This window comes from Danio rerio, chromosome 20, assembly GCF_052040795.2.
Source record: "Danio rerio strain M-AB ecotype USA chromosome 20, GRCz13ab, whole genome shotgun sequence".
NCBI lineage: Eukaryota > Metazoa > Chordata > Actinopteri > Cypriniformes > Danionidae > Danio > Danio rerio.
In genome coordinates this window covers 21,410,053-21,428,741 of record NC_141040.1, presented here as the reverse complement: position 1 = coordinate 21,428,741, position 18,689 = coordinate 21,410,053, and the positions used below count along the sequence as shown (strand labels likewise).

Below are 18,689 nucleotides of genomic sequence, written 5' to 3'. Positions count from 1 at the left end.
TTTGGTTTCTAAAATTTAGCGTCACAGTTTCAGTCAATTACTTCAACCTTCCAAAACTTGGTCAAATCCAAATCTTTACCAACACATATTTTTTATATTTAGGAGTATATAAAGGTTTAGTGAGGTTTACTAATGTCAAACTCCCCAGAAATCAATTGCTAGTCGAGTCTCCCATGTGTAGCTCTATTTGTGATTTCCATCCATGTAGAGCGTTCTAAATCTGTCACTGCTGAGGTCCCACGATGCTTAAGATCCTGCCTTAGAAGCCAGCTGTCTGTCTAGGGAGCTGCTAGGTTTCGGAGCACAGCTAATACATCAAAGTAGCAAAGAAAAGCAAACAAATCAGCATTTCCAAAATTAGACTTTTATTGGTCATTTGGGCTGCAATGGGTCATAATATCAACAAGTAATTGCAAACAGAGCCCACAGAACTCTGGACAGCCATCGTTCATTAAAAAGCTGTTAATCATCTTATGGCTGTGAGCCTCGTGAGTGGACTGGCCTCGTACTTTCCATCCTGCTCTTTTAATTGGCCCTCTCTGACGCATCCAGTGATACACACACACACACACGCACGCACACACACACACACACACACAGCTTTCTAACAGGCAGAGACAGTTATGATGAGGGCTTCAGTCCACCATTAGATTCGTTCGGACATGAAGATCCAAAAGGATCATTTAGGAGCCTTGAACGTCAGTCAACCTCTTTGATCCATGAAAGTGGCCCGGGGGGAGAAGACAATGGAATTGCAGAACGTAGCAAAAGAAATGGTCAACGTGGTCTCCTTGACGAAGGACGTCAAGTGATGAAATCAGAGAACGGGCAAACGGAAGGTCATAAATTGGGCCAAAAGGGGTGAAACCGAAAAGGAATGTGACCCTATGAAAAGGGGAGGATGAAAGCAACGGGTATCTGGACCAAACTTCTGTATCACTTAATCGCTGTAGTCTCCTTCAAGGTGGGCATTTCTTTATTTGAGTGTAAATAAATTTCAGAAAGACTGTTTTATACGGAAAAGATAAAAACATGCAAAAAATTCCTTTTGTCTGTAGTCCAAATTATACATATACAAGTTCTTCACGCCCTGTTCTTCATCGTAGACTACATCAAAAGAGGAGAAACGAAACAAAAAACTATGTACACACCATTTAATTTACAGTGGAGTAAAAAAATGAAAGAATACCAGGCATGAAAGAATACCAGGATGACTAAGGCAGATGACATTTGAATGCTTTCATTTGCAAAATACTAAATCACTTCAAAAAAATGCAGAGATAGAGAGAGAGAGAAAAAAAAAAAAGTTCTGCTACCAAATAATAATAATGCTCGTCTCCCATTTTGCAACCAGCTGCATAAGTTAACGTTTCGGTGGAAAAAATTGTCAATGTAAATATATATATATATATATAGATATATATATATAAAAAACAGGAAAACGTGAAATAAAATGACAAACTGAAATCTATTTTCTAGCGTACTGTACAAAGCTGTTCTCTCTGTCTAGCCGCTCTCATTCTTTCAAAGTCTTCATTTTGATACGTGACGTGAACGAACAGCGTGATGGTGAAAAATGCAAACAAAAGCATGTCGGAGCGTAAATGTTATAAACAGGCTCACAACGTAAATGAAAAAAGAATTAAAATAACACTCCAAACCTCTGAGCCACCATAGCCATTGAACAGTAAAACATCATCAGATCAAATAAACAAAGACCGAAAAAGAAAGAAAAATGTCAAAATGAAAGAAAAAAAATGTACAAAAAGGCACGTAATATCCCAGTGCTTCTGTACTGTGAGATTCAAGTGTAACTTAGCATTCATTTAACGTTCTTGAAGCGTTCCTTCATACGTTTCGTACCGATGATCCTTCAAAACTTAGGCGCATAAAATCCTGGACTCAACCAAAACTCGGCAGATTCCTTCATTACAACGCAGGCCTTCTGAAACACCTGGTTTTGTTGCCATTGCTGATCTTCCTTCCAATTTCTTATCTCAGTCTTCGTTTCTTGCACTCTCTAGGGTATATTGTTTTCTTCATTGTTTTGATTCTGCACACTGTCCACGTCCCGCGATTTAAAAAAAAAAGTGCCACACTGTTTTTTTGATGTTTTTTGTTTTCTTGTAAATTTTCCTCCTCCTCCGGTTCTTACTTGTCGTTCAGTGGTCCTGCGGTGATGGCGTAAGCTAGTCGTCGTTACCTCCGTACATGTCGGCGAGTTTGCGGAAGCGAGGGCCCCAATCGTTGAGGTAGTCATAGTCCTGGTCTCCTCCGCTGCTGGACGAGTGAAGGGAGCTTAGTGAGCCGGCCGTGGAGCCGCTGCCCTCGTAGTCAAACACCAGCAGGGAGTCATACGGAGGGGCCGTGGGATCGGTGTCGGCTGCCTTGAGGCCCTGGGGAACATGACGAGAAGGGATGCCGTTTAAAAACAGATATTCCACATGCATGTGTGCTCATTTTGATGAGGGGGATGTACGGTAGGCAAGGAGAGCACAACACAAAGTTTAAATAGCAAACGCAAGCCCACAACAAAACGGAATCAAGTCAAAACACAACTAAACCACAACAGAAATGCTCCTGACCACTAGAGGGCAGTTGATCTGCGCAAATTGGCAGTTGTTTGGTTTTACAGTGTTTCAAATGGGAAATATCACCTTCTAAAGTGCACTTCGGAGTGAAAACAATTATAATCACCATATTGAAGTGTCATTACAATCTGAATAGCCACTCTGAAGGGCATTTTGGGATGAAAGATTTTGAAAGGTACAACTGATGGACTCTTCAGGAATCCATGATCCTTTGCAAAGGGAAGTTCTTTGGTTGTTTGAAGGGCTCATCCCTATGCCCTAATCCCTCCAAAGCAGTCATTTCGGAGGGTAAACCCCTCGAAGGGATTTGGGCATAGTGATAAACCCTTCCAAATGGAAAGCTCTGTTTGTGGCCAGTATGGAAGGTTTTTCTGTCACACAGATAGAGACTGTAAATTTAACTGTGGGTCTAGCATTTTATAACACAACTATGGGTGCATTCCATTAAGCTCATCCCTATGCCCTGATCACTTTGGAGGGTCCCACTGAAGGGCTTAAAGCATAGAAACGAGACTTTTCGAATTGACTACAATGTGTGACACCAAACAACTTCCCTGCTCAAATGACAATTTCTTGAAGTGTCCATCGGTTGAGTTTTTCAAAATCTTTTATTCCAATGAGCATTTCAAAGTGGCCAGTTTTGATGACTTTGGATTGGATTGACACTTCAATATGGAAACTATAATTTTTCCACTTCATAGTGCCCTTTTGGTGGGCGATATATCCCATTTGGAAACACTGCAAGTCTGTCCAGTGCATACGAATGCGAGAAGCTGCCACAGTTTCGATAGACCATCTGCCCACTAGTGGAATGGAGTAGGACTGCCCAATATATTGTTTAAACATAGATATCGCAATGTGTGCATTCGCAATAGACACATCGCAGGATCTACAATGTTGAGTTGGGGTTATAGTTGATCATCAATGAAGACTGTATAGTGTTATTTTACATTTGATTATTCAATTACTGTACCTGAATATCTGACTATTGTTTGACTCTTTGGAAAACCATAGCACTGCTTATTTCGCAGAAAAATAAAATATTGCAATGTCTGATTTTTCCAAAATCATGCAGCCCTAGAACAGAGCATTTCTACTCTGTTATAGTTTGACTTTGTTGTGTTCTGAACTAATATTTCCTTTTTAAAGGAGTAGTTCACTTCTAGATTGACTGATCATGTTAGCTTCCACTTCCAGTTGATGGTCATTATTGATTTCCCTAGTGTTAGGATACCATAATTTTTCAAACATGTGAAACTCATTCGGGTTTGAAAAAAGTGGAGAGTGAGTAAATAATGAAACTGTGTATTTTGGAAGTGATTTATTTAAAATTCGGTTTTGTTTTGATGTGATTTGTGTGTGTTGTAGACTTAGGTTTGCTTTTATATTCCATTGTGTTTAGCACGTCAAGGCCACTGTATGGATGGGATGGAGAAAGAGAAGCCAGGACAAAAGGAGGAGGAGGAGGGGAGATGGGAGGAGAGGGATGCATGGAGAAGGATTGGGGTCGCCGTGCAAACAGATGCTGGGCTCTGGAATCAGGCGAAAACGTTTATTTATAAGCGGCTGCGTTCTGGAAACAGCACAGCTAAGCGCAGTCTGAGCTCACACAATTAAACAATAAAACACTGAACACTCTGTCAGGACACTGGACGAGAAACAACTAAAGTGAGAAGCGGAAGGAAGGAAGGAGGGAGGGAGGAAGGAGTGACAATGGGAACGAAAGCCATTAAGTAAAAACGATTGGCTGTACTATTCTCTACCATTCTGTAGTGCATGTGCACAGGTGAATTCAAAATGTGAATGAATACAAAGCGCATTGTGAACATTATTTCCTATTCTGTGTGTGGGAATGTATCCTAGGTCTTCAGGGCCAACATGCCATATGCCAACATTTACAATGTGGACCCAACATATTGCATATCTTTCAGTTTTAACCCCTTAAGAAGATTGACCTATACGTTTAATTAAAAATGATGTGAATTTATTAGGATTTATTTATGCATACAATCAATTATAAACCCTGGAGATTACAAAAGTGCTGTATTTAATGGTTTATAAGTGATTGTTTAAAATAAAACTCCTCATGAAGAACATGTATTCAAAAAGGAGTACTATTTAGTGTATAACCATGACTATATAAATACAAAATGTGACAGACATGCATATTCTACGGAATAGAGCAGCTCAATCTACACAGCGTTTTTGCGCATCCTAGTGACATTCAAATGTTTTCTTCAACTCATTTCCATAGCTCATGGTTCCAAAATGGAATCAAGTCAAAACACAAACAAAACACAACAGAAATGCTTCTGACCACTAGGGGGGAGTTGATCTGCGGAAATTGGCAATTGCTTGCATAGGTTTTATAGTGTGTTCCAAATGGGATATATCATTCTCCAAAGTGTACTTCGGAGTGAAAACAATTATGGTCAACATATTAAAGTGTCACAAGTTTTTTTTTTTTTTGCGCATCCTAGTGATATTCAAATGTTTTTTATAACTTATTTCCGTAGCACATCAAACAAAGCCTCTGGTGCCCAGTAGTGCAGTCTGGGTAGGCAGTTCACTTGGTGTTGATACACGGCCATATTATACAAATAAAGTTCCACTCTTGGCATAACACTGTCCAGACAGAGCACTAACATAGACTAAACACCATATAGAGACATTCGGTTGACATAATTCTGAAGTCGCCTGTCCAAACAACTCTTTCTCCAGCCATGAAACGATTATAAACAAATCTCGTAAGTGTCAATTTCTGGAAGCCTAAAAGACAGTTTAAAAGAAAGAAATCCTAGTGGCGAGGTTTATTTAAAATACAGTTGGGTCGAAACGATTGGCAAATGCAAAGCATGTCAGTCTTTTAAGTGAGGCTGCTTACATTCAGCTGTAATGTTTAATTCATTGGCTGATTTAAGCAGTTTTTCGCTAATCTCGCGCTGCTCGGAGCCTGTGAGGTCTGTGTAGGAGGGATGCGGATCCACAGACTGTAGCAAGAGATATTGAATCTCAGAGTCTGGCTAATGATCAGCAAAACTAAAAGGACCTCGGTCCAATTAACCAATCAATCACCATTACGGCTTATCACTGGTGCCATCGAGCCATTTTATATGGAGAGACGGAGACTCAGCGTACCTCGTGGATGAACTCTCCTATGTCTCCGGGATGTGGAGCGGCTGAGCGGATGGGGTAGTTGGGCTCCGAGTGCATCGGTCGCTCGTCCAGCCGGCGGATCCCGACAGGCTTGATCATGTCTGGCTCCAGAGTATCAGGCTGCTGCAGCTGGCTCAGATCATAGTCCTGAAGAGACACAGATAGCAGGAAGAGACAGACACAAACTAGGTTAGGCGGCTGCATTTTTTGGAAACAACAACTGTTTTAACCTTAGTCATTTAAACTCACTTTGTTTGATAAAAGGTTCAGTGATTAAATGAGTTGATGTACTAAGAAAGCTTATATTTATCACATTTATGTATATTTATCATATTTATGTAAAAATTAAGATATTCTGAGCTGTACTTAAAATCAAGAAAATATATACATAATACAAGTTTGTAATATTTAAAAAAAAATGCTGGCAAATGAGTAAAATCAAGCATTTTGAAGGACAAAAAAAAATTAAGCAAACATCTGCTGTAGTATTCAGACTGTTGTTCTATTAAATTTACCAATTTGATTTATTATTATAGAATTAATAGTATTATTATGCTAAAAATGTATATAAAAACAATGTTTAAATAAAAAAAAAAATAAAAAAAAATAAATGCTGTATAACACTTCCCAGCAGGCGCACAACATCTTAAGACGTTAATATTAGGTAAGATTTAGGTCACGACGTCACAATTCGGTGTCTAGCCAGCATCTAAGGACAACGTTATTTTGACGTCCAATAACATTGCCAAACTACATCGATATTTAGTTGATTTAAGGTTGTGTTGGTTTGATAGATGCTATAGTGTTATTGTCCACACAATGTCTAGGTTTAACATAATTAGACATTAATATTTGGTTGATTTTAGGTTGGACGTTGGACGTTTACGTCAACCTGATTTTAATTTCCAAACAAAATTGGGGTACAACATCAATTTGACGTTCTGTGCCTGCAGGGTTGTTTTCATGCTTTATGCTTGTGATGTTTGAACAATAAAGTATATTCATGTGGCTAAATATGATAAAACATTCTTCTGGGAAATTTGAAAACAACCAACATTCCAAAACCATTTCATAGACAAGCATGTCTTTATAATCAACATTTTTGGGGAATCCTGGTAAGACTCAAATGTATGATTTATTTTAAACATGAAACAGTGAAACAGTCATTTCAATATCCACTTTAACAATTTCAAAATACAACTGGAGCCAAACGTGACTCTCAGTAGGCAGTTCACTAAGTTTTTCAACACTGTCAAATTCATTCATTCATTTTCCTACAGCTTAGTCTCTGATTTATCAGAGGTCGTCACAGCATATGTTTTACCCACATGTCAACACTGTCAAATTATATGAATCAAAAATAAGTCATTAATTAAATAATTTGTATGTGTGTAGTCATCTATAGCTTTTAATTAAACAGTCAATGGTATACTTTGATTTTCCATTTGTGAAATAATCAAGATTGGCGCAACTAAACTTTTGTAAGGACACACACACTAATCTGAAACTGACTGCACTGATTGGTGGGTCCACATGGTGGTAACACTCACAGCTGGGCCACTGCTTTCAAGAATTAGTTGAAGAGGGGAAAACAAAAGCTAAACAGAATTGCAGAATTTACTTGCATTTTTCAAAGCAAGTTTAAAAAATGACATGACTGTAAATGCACATGTCCATGGAGTATTACTCTGAAAAGCTACAATAATTGGCCTTGCGCAAGATGCAGATGAAAAAAAATAAACAAAAACCGAGTACCCGAGGCTTAAGTACATTACTAATGGGTTTTCTTAGATTTAATGCTTTAATTAAACACCTTAAAATGCCAAATGGCTCCAGTGGGAGTTAGGTGTAGAAGATAGAAGAAAATATCATTAACTCATGAAAAAAACACAGAAAATATCCAAAATGATAAAACGGAAAACGTGAGAGCATTTGTGTGTGTGTGTGTGAGTCACAAAAACAAAGTTTGGCTCGAATGCAAATCTGCACGTCTCGCACATACAGCAGGCAAAGCAGGAACTGTTTCATCAATTTAAAATTAGTCGCTAACACGTTATGACTTATAATTCGGCGTTACATACAAAATGAGTCATTGGGATTTCAAACCACACCACCACTAACTCATTTTTAAATTTAATGTTTGGCTAAAATGAAACTTTTTAACAGGTTTTTGTTAAACGGGCTAGATTGCATTAAGTTATTCAGCAGCAGCAGCAGCAGCAATATAAAAAAAGGACATGTACCTGGTCTTCCTCTCCGCCGCCCTCCTCGTCGTATTTAAGTATGTTGTCTCGCACATCGTCCTCTGGATCGATCAGCAGCTGCTTGGCCTGTCTCTCTTTATCCCGTCTCTTCATCCACATCACAAACATCAACACCAGCACTGCAGAGAGGCACAAAGTGAGAGAAAGATCAATATAAAAGCAGCGAAATGACTTGAGATCAGACGGTTAAAGGTGCAGCGTGCAATTTTTAGCACCACCAACTGAAACTTTGAAGTTAAATGACCTTATGTGAAAACTGGATGCATATTATTCTGCTTTTCTGACATTATTTATTTAGAGATATTTGATCTGCTGTGTAAATAGGTTAATTACAGAAGTAACGTGATTTAAAACTGCAGAGACGTTCCAGGAGCTGATGTTTCCAAGTCACAAATTTGATTTCAATGAAAAAACTGGTTTACACAACATGTGTTCAAGAACTAAAGTGTCATTTCTACAGAATTTTGGGGAAAGTAGAAATGGAAGTTAAACCCGCTTGGAAAACTACTGTTGGAAAAATACCTTTTTTTATTGTACTAAATTACTAAGACAACACACAAAAAAATGGCATTGCTTAATTTTGGGAGCAATATTATTTTTCATTTTTATGACAGGTTACAGCTCTACTCGGGCTGCACGATATTTGAAAATCTGCACGATATTTGACAATGCGATGTTTTGTTTTTCACCGATATATAATGCGATATGAATACAATTCACCAGATGGCTTGAATAAATTTAGATTGATTGGGGTGATTTCGTATAATTGTGAATCATGTATAAAATTATTAAATAAATGGCAAGCAAAAATAATTACAATAGGGCAAAGGAAAAAGTCAAATAAACAGTACTATGGTTTTTGGAAAGTCAAATAGTACACAGCTACAGAAATTAAATAAAGAAATGTAAAACAGCACTGTGTATTCTTCATTGTATGAATAATTGAGTTAAATTATTCTTTATTAAAGTTACAAATGTACATTTTTTTTGTGGCAGAATGCTTTAAATTCTCTTGAAATGCCTCTCTTGAAATGACAAAAATACATGCAAATGATAAAGATTCACGCTGTTATGCTTATATTTTGCAAACCTACAGACAAAAAAAAAAGGTATAGCATGGTCACAAATTATTAAAAGTGTTCCTACAACTTACTAATAACTTACTAGCACATTTCACTAATTTATCTCTTCATTTTAAGTAAATTGTGTGCACAATGTAATAGTTTGTTCCCTCATTTCACATAATCAAGGCCATGTTGCAATAATTTGCTCATGTTTTGCAATTAAATCAAATTAGTTCATCGTGGCTAAACAAACAAACAAATTAATTCATAGCGCACGGGTCACAATTTAACTACATGTAAACAAGTACGAGTGAACAAAATAGTGGTTACAATTTACTATAATGAGCGGTTTATTTTACTTTATTTTGATTCACAGGAATTACATATCTTTATTTTGCCTAAATGAATTATTCATTCAAATATTTGAGACAAATTACTTAATTTTTTTAAACAAGTAGTTTGATAGATTGGTTTCCATCTCAGCTTGTGTTTATGTATTTGAACAGAATAAAACATGTATCCACCTCAATTAGGTTCTATTCTTATAATTAAGCTTATTTACTCCTTGCTAGTTCCATCTACCATTTCAAATCATAAAATATGTGTGCGAAAACTACACTCACCGGCCACTTTATTAGATACACTTTACTAGTACCAGGTTGGACTACCTTTTGCCTTCAGAACTGCCTTAATTCTTCATGGTATAGATTCAACAAGATACTGGAAATATTCCTCAGAGATTTTGGTCTATATTGACATGATAGCATCACCCCTGTAATCTCTAAAAATGGCTGTGCGTAAAAATCCTAGTAGATCAGCAGTTTCTGAAATACTCAGACCAGTCCGTCTGGCACCAACAACCATGCCACGTTCAAAGTTACTTAAATCCCCTTTCTTCCCTATGCCGATGCTTGGTTTGAACTACAGCAGATCGTCTTGACCATGTTTACACACTTAAATGCATCGAGTGGGTACCATGTCATTTTTAGAAATGAGAAATTTGCGTGAACGAGCAGTTGGACAGGTGTACCTAATAAAGTGGCCAGTAAGTGTATATTTGCACTCAGCCAAAAAATAAAAGAAAGGCGTCACTTGATTTTGATTCAACTGATAACATTGATGCAAGTGAACAGAGCTGCTCCTATCATTTCTACAACAGTGTCAACTATGAAGTCTTCATTGTGACCATATCACCACCAAAAGCAGATCACATGTGCTCAGCAGAAATGTGACCGACTGATAAGAAATCAAATCCACTGCCCGGAAGAAAAAATCTTACCCAGCAGAATGATGATGCAGATAAGTATGGCGATGATGGCTCCGGTGCCCAGCCCGGCTGCCATGATGCGCTCCATGTCCACACAGTCACCATGATGATCGCACTGGCACACTTTAATGCGCAGGTAAGTGGTGTTGGACATGGGCAGGTTACCCGAGTCTGTGATGCTGATGGGTAGCTCGTAAATGCCACTTTCCAGGTAACTAATCTTCAGACTCAGCTGAGCATGATCGCCTACAAAACAAACACATAACTTTTTTATTTTTTGGGAACAATTGAGAGATCAGGACAATTTTTTGAAATGGTAGTGCAACGTACCACTGATTCGGGTCAGTGTCCAGTTTCTTCGGATGTCTGAGGGCCGATTGGGCAGTTCAAAAGCGTAGGGTCCAGCGTTGGGATTGAGATCTCCGTCTACTGCTGTGATATTAATGGCATTGGGTTCGGGACGCTCACACACTTCTGCTTCTTGTGGGAAGACGCGAGGTGCGTTATCATTTATGTCCAACAAGTAAATCTGCAGTGTTCCAGTCCCACTTGCACGGGGCACACCTGGGGATAGACAGAAGAAAACAGAAAATGTCAATAAACTTCTGTTTATGAATCAAAATTGGATTTAAAACACTGTTTTTAATGTGAAATTTTCTAAATGTAACCTATGTGATTTAAAAAGTGCCCCTAATATGCTCTTTTCATGTTGTTACCTTTTATGAAGTGTAATTTAGCTACTTGTAGTGCTGCACAATATTGGAAAAAAAAAAACTGACATTGCAATATTTAATTTTTTCTGCGATACATATTGAGCATAATCTTAACAGATGAAATGAATAGCTCTATTTGGAAAGAATGATCATTTTGATGATAATAGGATGACTTTGTAGTGGAGCGCATCTGCATAAAATGCAATCAACCAAATTGCAAGCAATGATAAATACAGTAAAGCTTTATGGATTTTTCTGGGAGTCTAACAGTGTTCAGGCACCCAAAAAAATAAATGTTAAAAAACTAACAATTATAATGTATTATAAATAATTAAACTTGCTAATTTTATTAAACTGTAAACTTTTTTTGTTCATTTAAATGTAATCTTTTTATGTAAACTAAGAATTACTATTATTTTTACTATTTAGGTTTTTTTTTTTTTTTTTTTTGTAGAAAGACCTACTCTAAACAACTAGAAACAAGTTGTCAGTAATTTCAGCTTTACCTCCATTTAAACATATATAGGTTTGTAACAAATTTGCACAATTTCAAGCTATGGTTATTAGTAGTGTTCAAAATGTCAATGCGTTGAGAGAGTTTTAATTTTATTGCCATTTCAGCTTCTATGGCTATGTCATGGCAAAAAAACAAAAAAACAAAAAACAGATCAAGTTTACCACATTTTATAAATAACACTTTTCTATAATTATAAAAATATTCTAACAATTAAAAACCATTAACAGCAATAAAATAATATGGTAAAATACATAAATAATAATAATCAAGATAATATATAAGATAAAAATCTAAAACAGTTTTTTTAAGGTTACCTTTTGATAAAAATGGAGCAATTTTAGAAGGAATCAATTTATAGAGATAAAAATTGTTGTCTGATAACATTAAAAATAGGGCATTCCGCAATAATATGTTTAACAGTTTGGTTTCTGTTGCAATATAGACATTTTGGGGGTTCTTCTCCTTTGAGTAAATGTTCATGCGTGAGTCTTGTGTGTCAATATGGCATCTTCTATAAACAATTCAATGCATTGAGAACCCAATGTTACAGTTAAGATTTGTAGAATCTGCATTGACCATTACTGAAACAGAGTGATCTGATTGGCTGTTTAGCTATGAATCAGTGTTCACATGCAGCAAAATGGTCCACAGAGGACCAGGTGCAGCTGACATGAGGCAACAAGACAGGTAGCTTTAGTCACCGCTGGTTTTTTGACATCTGCTCGCTGTTTTTGAAAGTGCTAGGGAAACCAAATATGGTTATGGGTGAAATAAACATTCTGAAATGAGCTGTAAAACTATCACAACAGATTGGAGCCATCTGACCAATCAGAGCAGCGTACATTCACAAAAAGCAGAGTTTTTTTAGACACCAGATCCTTGAACAAACTGTTTCAGACACTTTAAGGAAAGACACAATGCTGGAAAGTTTATTATGAAATAAGTCGAGTTCGTTTTTGACCTTGGATTGATGTAACCCTATTATGGGAGTCCTGCAAAATTACAAGCTTTTAAAATAATAAGAATAATCAGGGATGCAACAAAATGTTGTGGATGTGTGTGTGTGTGTGTGTGTGTGTGTGTGTGTGTGTGTGTGTGTGTGTGTGTGTGTGTGTGTGTGTGCAATATGCATCTCAACTGAGCACATTTTGTGGGCGTGACATCCGAGCTGGAGACTAATAGTTTAAAACTGAAAATACAGACAAACGACAGTAGTTAACGACTTTAAGTTCCTCTCATCTGAGTTTCTGGGCATGATAATTCATTTATAAACCCTAATGCACGCTCTATAGGATCCAATCAACCTGCCCACGTCCATGAAATAGCTGCGAATGAGAGCCCTTCTAACCACCACAGACTAGACCATCACCGCTTGGAAAAGAGCTTTAGTTTCTTTCTCAACAAGAGTAACAAGACCTTTCGACTTCACTGATCTTTAAACAAAGAACAAGAGACGGGCAGAGCTCAGCGGCAGGCTGAAAGAGTGCCGACTTTCTGCTCTACCCAGTTGGCATTCCCAACACATTTATTAATCCGTTCCAGCCCCGAAAACAACTAAATCAAGTACGACTAAGTATCCTTAATTTATTGAATCAGGTGTGCGAATCAGCATTGAACTCGATGCGAATAGGCTTCTTTGTGAGAAAGGGAGCCGATCAGCAGCTTGTCGCACACAAAGATTCGACTGAATTGAGATGGACATTCATTGAGTATGTTTACATGGACACCAATAATCTGACTTTAATACCATCAAGACAATTCTCTGTTTAACAGTCTACCATGTAAACAGCGATTTTTTATTGATTTAATCTGATTAAGATCAAAATCGAACTTAGGAGAATGATTTACTGATTTACTGTTGCATTATTGAAGTACAGTACAGACATCTAAACACCTTAATCAAACTAGTACCATGATGTAGGACTTTTTGCTGTGTTTTGCGACAGGATAGTCCACACACACACACGCACATGGCTATTTGACACTATTCTTTGCACTTATCGAATCAGTGAAGACCACAGACCAGTCATTGCTACATACACCGCGAAATGCTGAGTTTTTTTTTTTTTTCTCCAATTCAGCATGCATATGCAATTCCATTAAAACAACACTCTTCCAGCAGTTCATACTCACATCCAATATCTCTGTCACAGGGGCAAGCATGAAATCATCCCGAATGAAAGTGCGAATGAAGTGCCAAACTGCAGTTAAAGTCGACAATTTGAAAATGAAACACCAGAAATTTCATGAAACTCCTGAGGAAATGTGGATTGTAAAACGGGAACATGAAAGGAACATTCAAACAGCAACTCATGTTAACGCCTTAATCATATTATTGTCTTAATTAGATTAAGGCAGATGATTTGATTACTGATGTTCATGTAAAAGTAGTCATTGTGAAAGCCAAGATAGCATTGTGTATTTGCACACTGTCTGTGTTGTTTTAGTACTCCATTCCCAAATGATTAGTTTGGCATACAACCCATGACGGTTCAACTACTTGAACTGTCATCAATGACCTTACGCAGGTGGTGTTGTTTTGCTGACTTTTGCTAATTAAACAATTTGAGATCAAATTAGTGCTGCATTTTCACTGTATATATTGGTGTCTGAGGACTGTTTTACTATATTTTCTGTATTATTTTAACTGTACTGTGGGTTAAAATATCCACATAATATGAAAACCATTGGGTAAGCTTAAATTGATCGTAGTGTATGTGAATGAGTGTGTATGGGTGTTTCCCAGTGTTGGGTTGTGGCTGGAAAGGCATCTGCTGCATAAAACATGCTGGATAAGTTGGCGGTTCATTACGTTGTGGCGAACTCATATTAATAAAGGGACTAAGCCGAAAAAAATAATGAATATATATATATATATATATATATATATATATATATATATATATATATATATATATATATATATATATATATATATATATATATATTCTTTTTTAAATATTTCCCAAAAGATGTTTAACAGAGCAAGTAAATTTTCACAGTATGTCTGATATTATTTTTTTCTTCTGGAGAAAGTCTTATTTGTTTCATTTCGGCTACAATTTAAACATCATTTTAAAGACAAAATTATTAGCCCCTTTAAGCTATGTATTTTTTCTATAGTCTACAGATCAAACCATCATTATACAATAATTTGCCTAATTACCCTAACTTGCCTAGTTATCCTAATTAACCTAGTTAAGCCTTTAAATGTTAGTTTAAGCTGTATAGAAGTGTCTTGAAAAATATCTAGTAAAATGTTATTAACTGTCATCATGGCAAAAATAAAATAAATCAGTTATTATAAATGAGCTATTAAAACTATTATGTTTAGAAATGTGCTGAAAAAAATACCTTAGTTAAGAAGAAATTGGGGGGCTAATAATTCAGGGGGGCAAATAATTCTGACCACAACTGTATGTATATATATATGTGCTGAAACTATGTTTAAAACAGTGAATTGTTGCATTATGCTGGTAATGTTGGAATGTGTGAGTATATTTGGCTAACAATGCTTTTGGGAAAGAGCCTGGGTTGGTTCTGAATGACTTGTTGTAGAGGATGCAGTAGACAAAATACTTTTCCGCAACTGTACAGTTTTATTGTGGAATGAAACTATAAACATGCAGGAAGTGTGATTTACTGCGCCACGCAGCTGGATGCAGCACTCTTCTCCATCATTTCACAAATTGCAGCTGCAGTGATCACTAGAAAATGCACAACTGAGTTCATTTCGAAACAAAGCAATAAAGCGTACACCTTCTTTTCCGCGCAATTATAATTGTCCATGCAAACAACGTAGAGCTTGTGCAAATACTGCTGATCTATAATAAACCCAATTTGCATAGAAAGGAGGTGTGTTTGTGCTAAAAACAATGCCTTCATTTACATTCTGTGCATTGCTATTTCAGTGCATTTAGTGTGTGCTGAAACTGGATTACAGGTGGGTTTTGTGCTGGAATACCGTATACGAAAACGGCACAACTGCTTTGTGAGTGTTTCTGGAGACAAGCTTTCAAATTTACAGCGTGTGTGTGTGTGTGTGTGAGAGAGGGGGGTTGTTTCACAGCTCTGATGCAGCAAGAATGTTAAACACGGCAGCAGAATAGCGGCCTAGCAGACTTCTGTAGACTCTTTCACACAGCGGGTAGTGTATGTGCATATGTGTGTGTTAGAAAGAAGAGCTGCTTCAAAGAGCCACCCAGGGAAAGTGAACACGCAGACGTTGGGAATGAGTTTGCATTTGTCATTGGTGTGATCATTAAGCATGGATGTGTGGGCATGGGTATATTTCTGAGTCTGTTCGGTTGCAGTTCCACCCTAGAGCTAAAATCAATGGAATCACTCAATCACTCAATCTTAACTGCTTATGCATACACACACACACACACACAGACACACACAACATTGCTCTTACCATTGTCTGAAGCCATGAATGTGGCGTTGTAAAGGTTATTTTTCACGTAAGGAGATTCTCGATCCAAAACAGCAATGGTGGAAATTCGTCCGTTGTTTGGGTCGATCTCCAACCAGTTGGCGGGGTCGTATAATTTAGAGTAACTTTAAAACACAAACACACAAGAAGATGTGGTTAACGTTTTCATTTCGTTTACATTTTCACAATGGTTATATGTGGAGTAGCCAATTTTTAAATTAGTCTACTACTTCTGTTGTGTTTAGACTGTATAGAATATTTGTCAAAATGAAACGAACAGTGCGTTAAGAATTTACATTTAACATTTATATTTAACATATATTATATAAATATAAAGGTGCAAACAAATAAAAAAAAAAAACATTATTAAGTGCTATAAAAATGCACTTTATCAATAATAATCTGTCTATAATTATAACAGGAAATCCTTTGTTAAATAAAACCTTTAAAATAATTTGATCGCCTGACAACACTATTTCATATTAGTTTTATTTTTGTAAACTGTAAATAGTTTATAAAAATGCATTACACTTCCAAAAATGCTTTCCATTGCTAGAAACCATATGTATATATGCAGATGTGTTTTCTTTAATACCTAATAGTCTGCTGCATATATCTGTCTGGATCATGAGCTGTGAAAGTCGTTAGCATTGACCACTGCGGAAGACCCTCCTCCAGTTTGATCTGTTTGGGGTTGGGGTCAAAGTTGGGGCTTTCGTTCACATCGATGACGCGGATGGATACGGTGGCTGTAGACTGGCGTGTGCGATGGATTCCACTCGCTAGTGGCACTTCATTGTCAGCGACAACAGTCAGCATGAATGATCGATTCATCTCGAAATCAACTGGCTGTACACAAGAACACACAAGCAGACACACAATCAAGTTAACTCCGCTTCACAATCTGTTAGGGGAAAGAATCGAAACGATACAATAAATGAATTGTGTTGCAATTAAATACACAGGAGAGAAATGTTTGAATAATAATTAATGAATAACTCATTCTCAATTAAGAGACATATAAACCATTAACTCGGCTGAACAGCAGGTGGAAGCTGTTTCCATGGAGACCGTCTTTTGCTCTGCATTTGAACCCATGTCTATGGGACTCTAGCGAATAACAGCGCTACCCAATTACAGCATTTATACAACAATTAGTTCCGGTCTACAAATCTGATTGGCCAAGCAGAGTTCTGCAACGTCACAGACAAGAGTATTGATGCGTCCCAATTGCTATCTATTATTACTATAGCTAAGCTCTAAAGACACACACTTTTTTGTGAAGGAAAATTCCATACTTTTGAATGTGTAACAAAAGAGCAGGCAAGCTTTGAGAAATGCAACATCATCATTAGAAGACCATTCTGTTGTTTTCCACCATACTGGAGATGAAGTGGCTTGTTATATTGTCATTTGTGTGACTGTCATGCAGAGAAAGCTCCTCATGTGTTTACATGATGCGTTTATATGTAAATGACCAAATGTACAAATAATAGTTCATGATGTTGTTGCAGATTAAATATAATACAGATAATTAATCATTCATACCCCTTTTACCTAAGCTTCTACATTTAGCAATAGTTCTAGTTGTTAACACGTTACCTGTGTTTACAATTATAAATAAATTTGGGTCCAAAGCACAATGCATTGGTTGTATATTGGCAAAAGTATGCAAGAGACTACACTTCGGAGTTACACTAGAAATAGTAGTCCATCTGGCTAATATTAAAACATTTCCACTCTAAACCCCATTTCCAAATTCCCATGACTTTTACCGGATTTTCAGTTATTAAAAATCTGAATTTCCATGATTTATCCACCTTATCTTTCACATACTTATGGTAACCTATATGTGTCAGGATTCCTGATCTTAATCCTTTCCATTCACTTTAAGAAAAACAAAACAATGTATCCTGCCTGATGTTGAAGAAATCATATTATTTTAGTATATTTGATTGCTGGTTGACAAGCGGAAAAGAATTAAAAAACACAAAAAACATAGACTAAATATAACCATAAATGATTAAAAAACCCTGCACAGAATAATTACACTTTAATAAAATCATCAAAACTAAAATCCATAATACTCCATGATTTGGACAAAAAAAATAAAATAAAACTCCCTGACTTTCAATGTGTGGAATAGACCTTTTAAGATTCCATGGTATTGCCAAAATCCCATGGCCCGTGGGAACCCTGTGTGTGGGAATGTCTTTTTCAGTTATTCTTTAGAAGAGATACTATGTGAATTGGGATGCAGCATATGTGAGAGAAGTGAAATAGCGACATAGAAGTATAACCATACAACTGGAGTGAATTATTGATTTCAGAGAAGAAACTGCTCTATTTCAGACCATCTGTCAGAATGTTCATTTCTAACAAACTCTTTTTTAAAATTCTTTTTATGAAAGGATATGCGAAAAGTGAGAGAATATGTGATTGATGTGGACTACAATTTATTGTCTAACCGCTTGTTAAGTGTGACGTCACACGAAGCAGCTTCCAGGTCCACACACCATATCAAATTGTATATGGAGGCTCCTTAAATCTTAATAATAAACATTCTATTTGATCTATTTCTTTAGAAAATCACGATCACATACATTTCCATGCCTAATATCAGATGGCCAGAAAATTATAATTTTTTTTTTATATAAATTGTTAAATTTTGTTTTATAAATT

General features: G+C 36.7%; 1 protein-coding gene across 2 annotated transcripts in view; it reads right to left on the bottom strand.

The window, feature by feature from the left end:
• Positions 1 to 344: 344 nt before the first annotated feature.
• Positions 345 to 18,689, bottom strand: part of cdh2 (cadherin 2, type 1, N-cadherin (neuronal)) — an 83,847-nt gene continuing 65,502 nt past the window's right edge. The window contains 7 exon segments of one of the 2 annotated variants that reach the window (NM_131081.3): positions 345 to 2,396; positions 5,730 to 5,894; positions 7,991 to 8,130; positions 10,355 to 10,588; positions 10,673 to 10,906; positions 15,990 to 16,132; positions 16,603 to 16,856. In NM_131081.3, the coding sequence (NP_571156.3) occupies positions 2,190 to 2,396; positions 5,730 to 5,894; positions 7,991 to 8,130; positions 10,355 to 10,588; positions 10,673 to 10,906; positions 15,990 to 16,132; positions 16,603 to 16,856 (1,377 nt within the window). In that variant the 3' untranslated portion in view covers positions 345 to 2,189. 2 annotated transcript variants of the gene reach the window in all.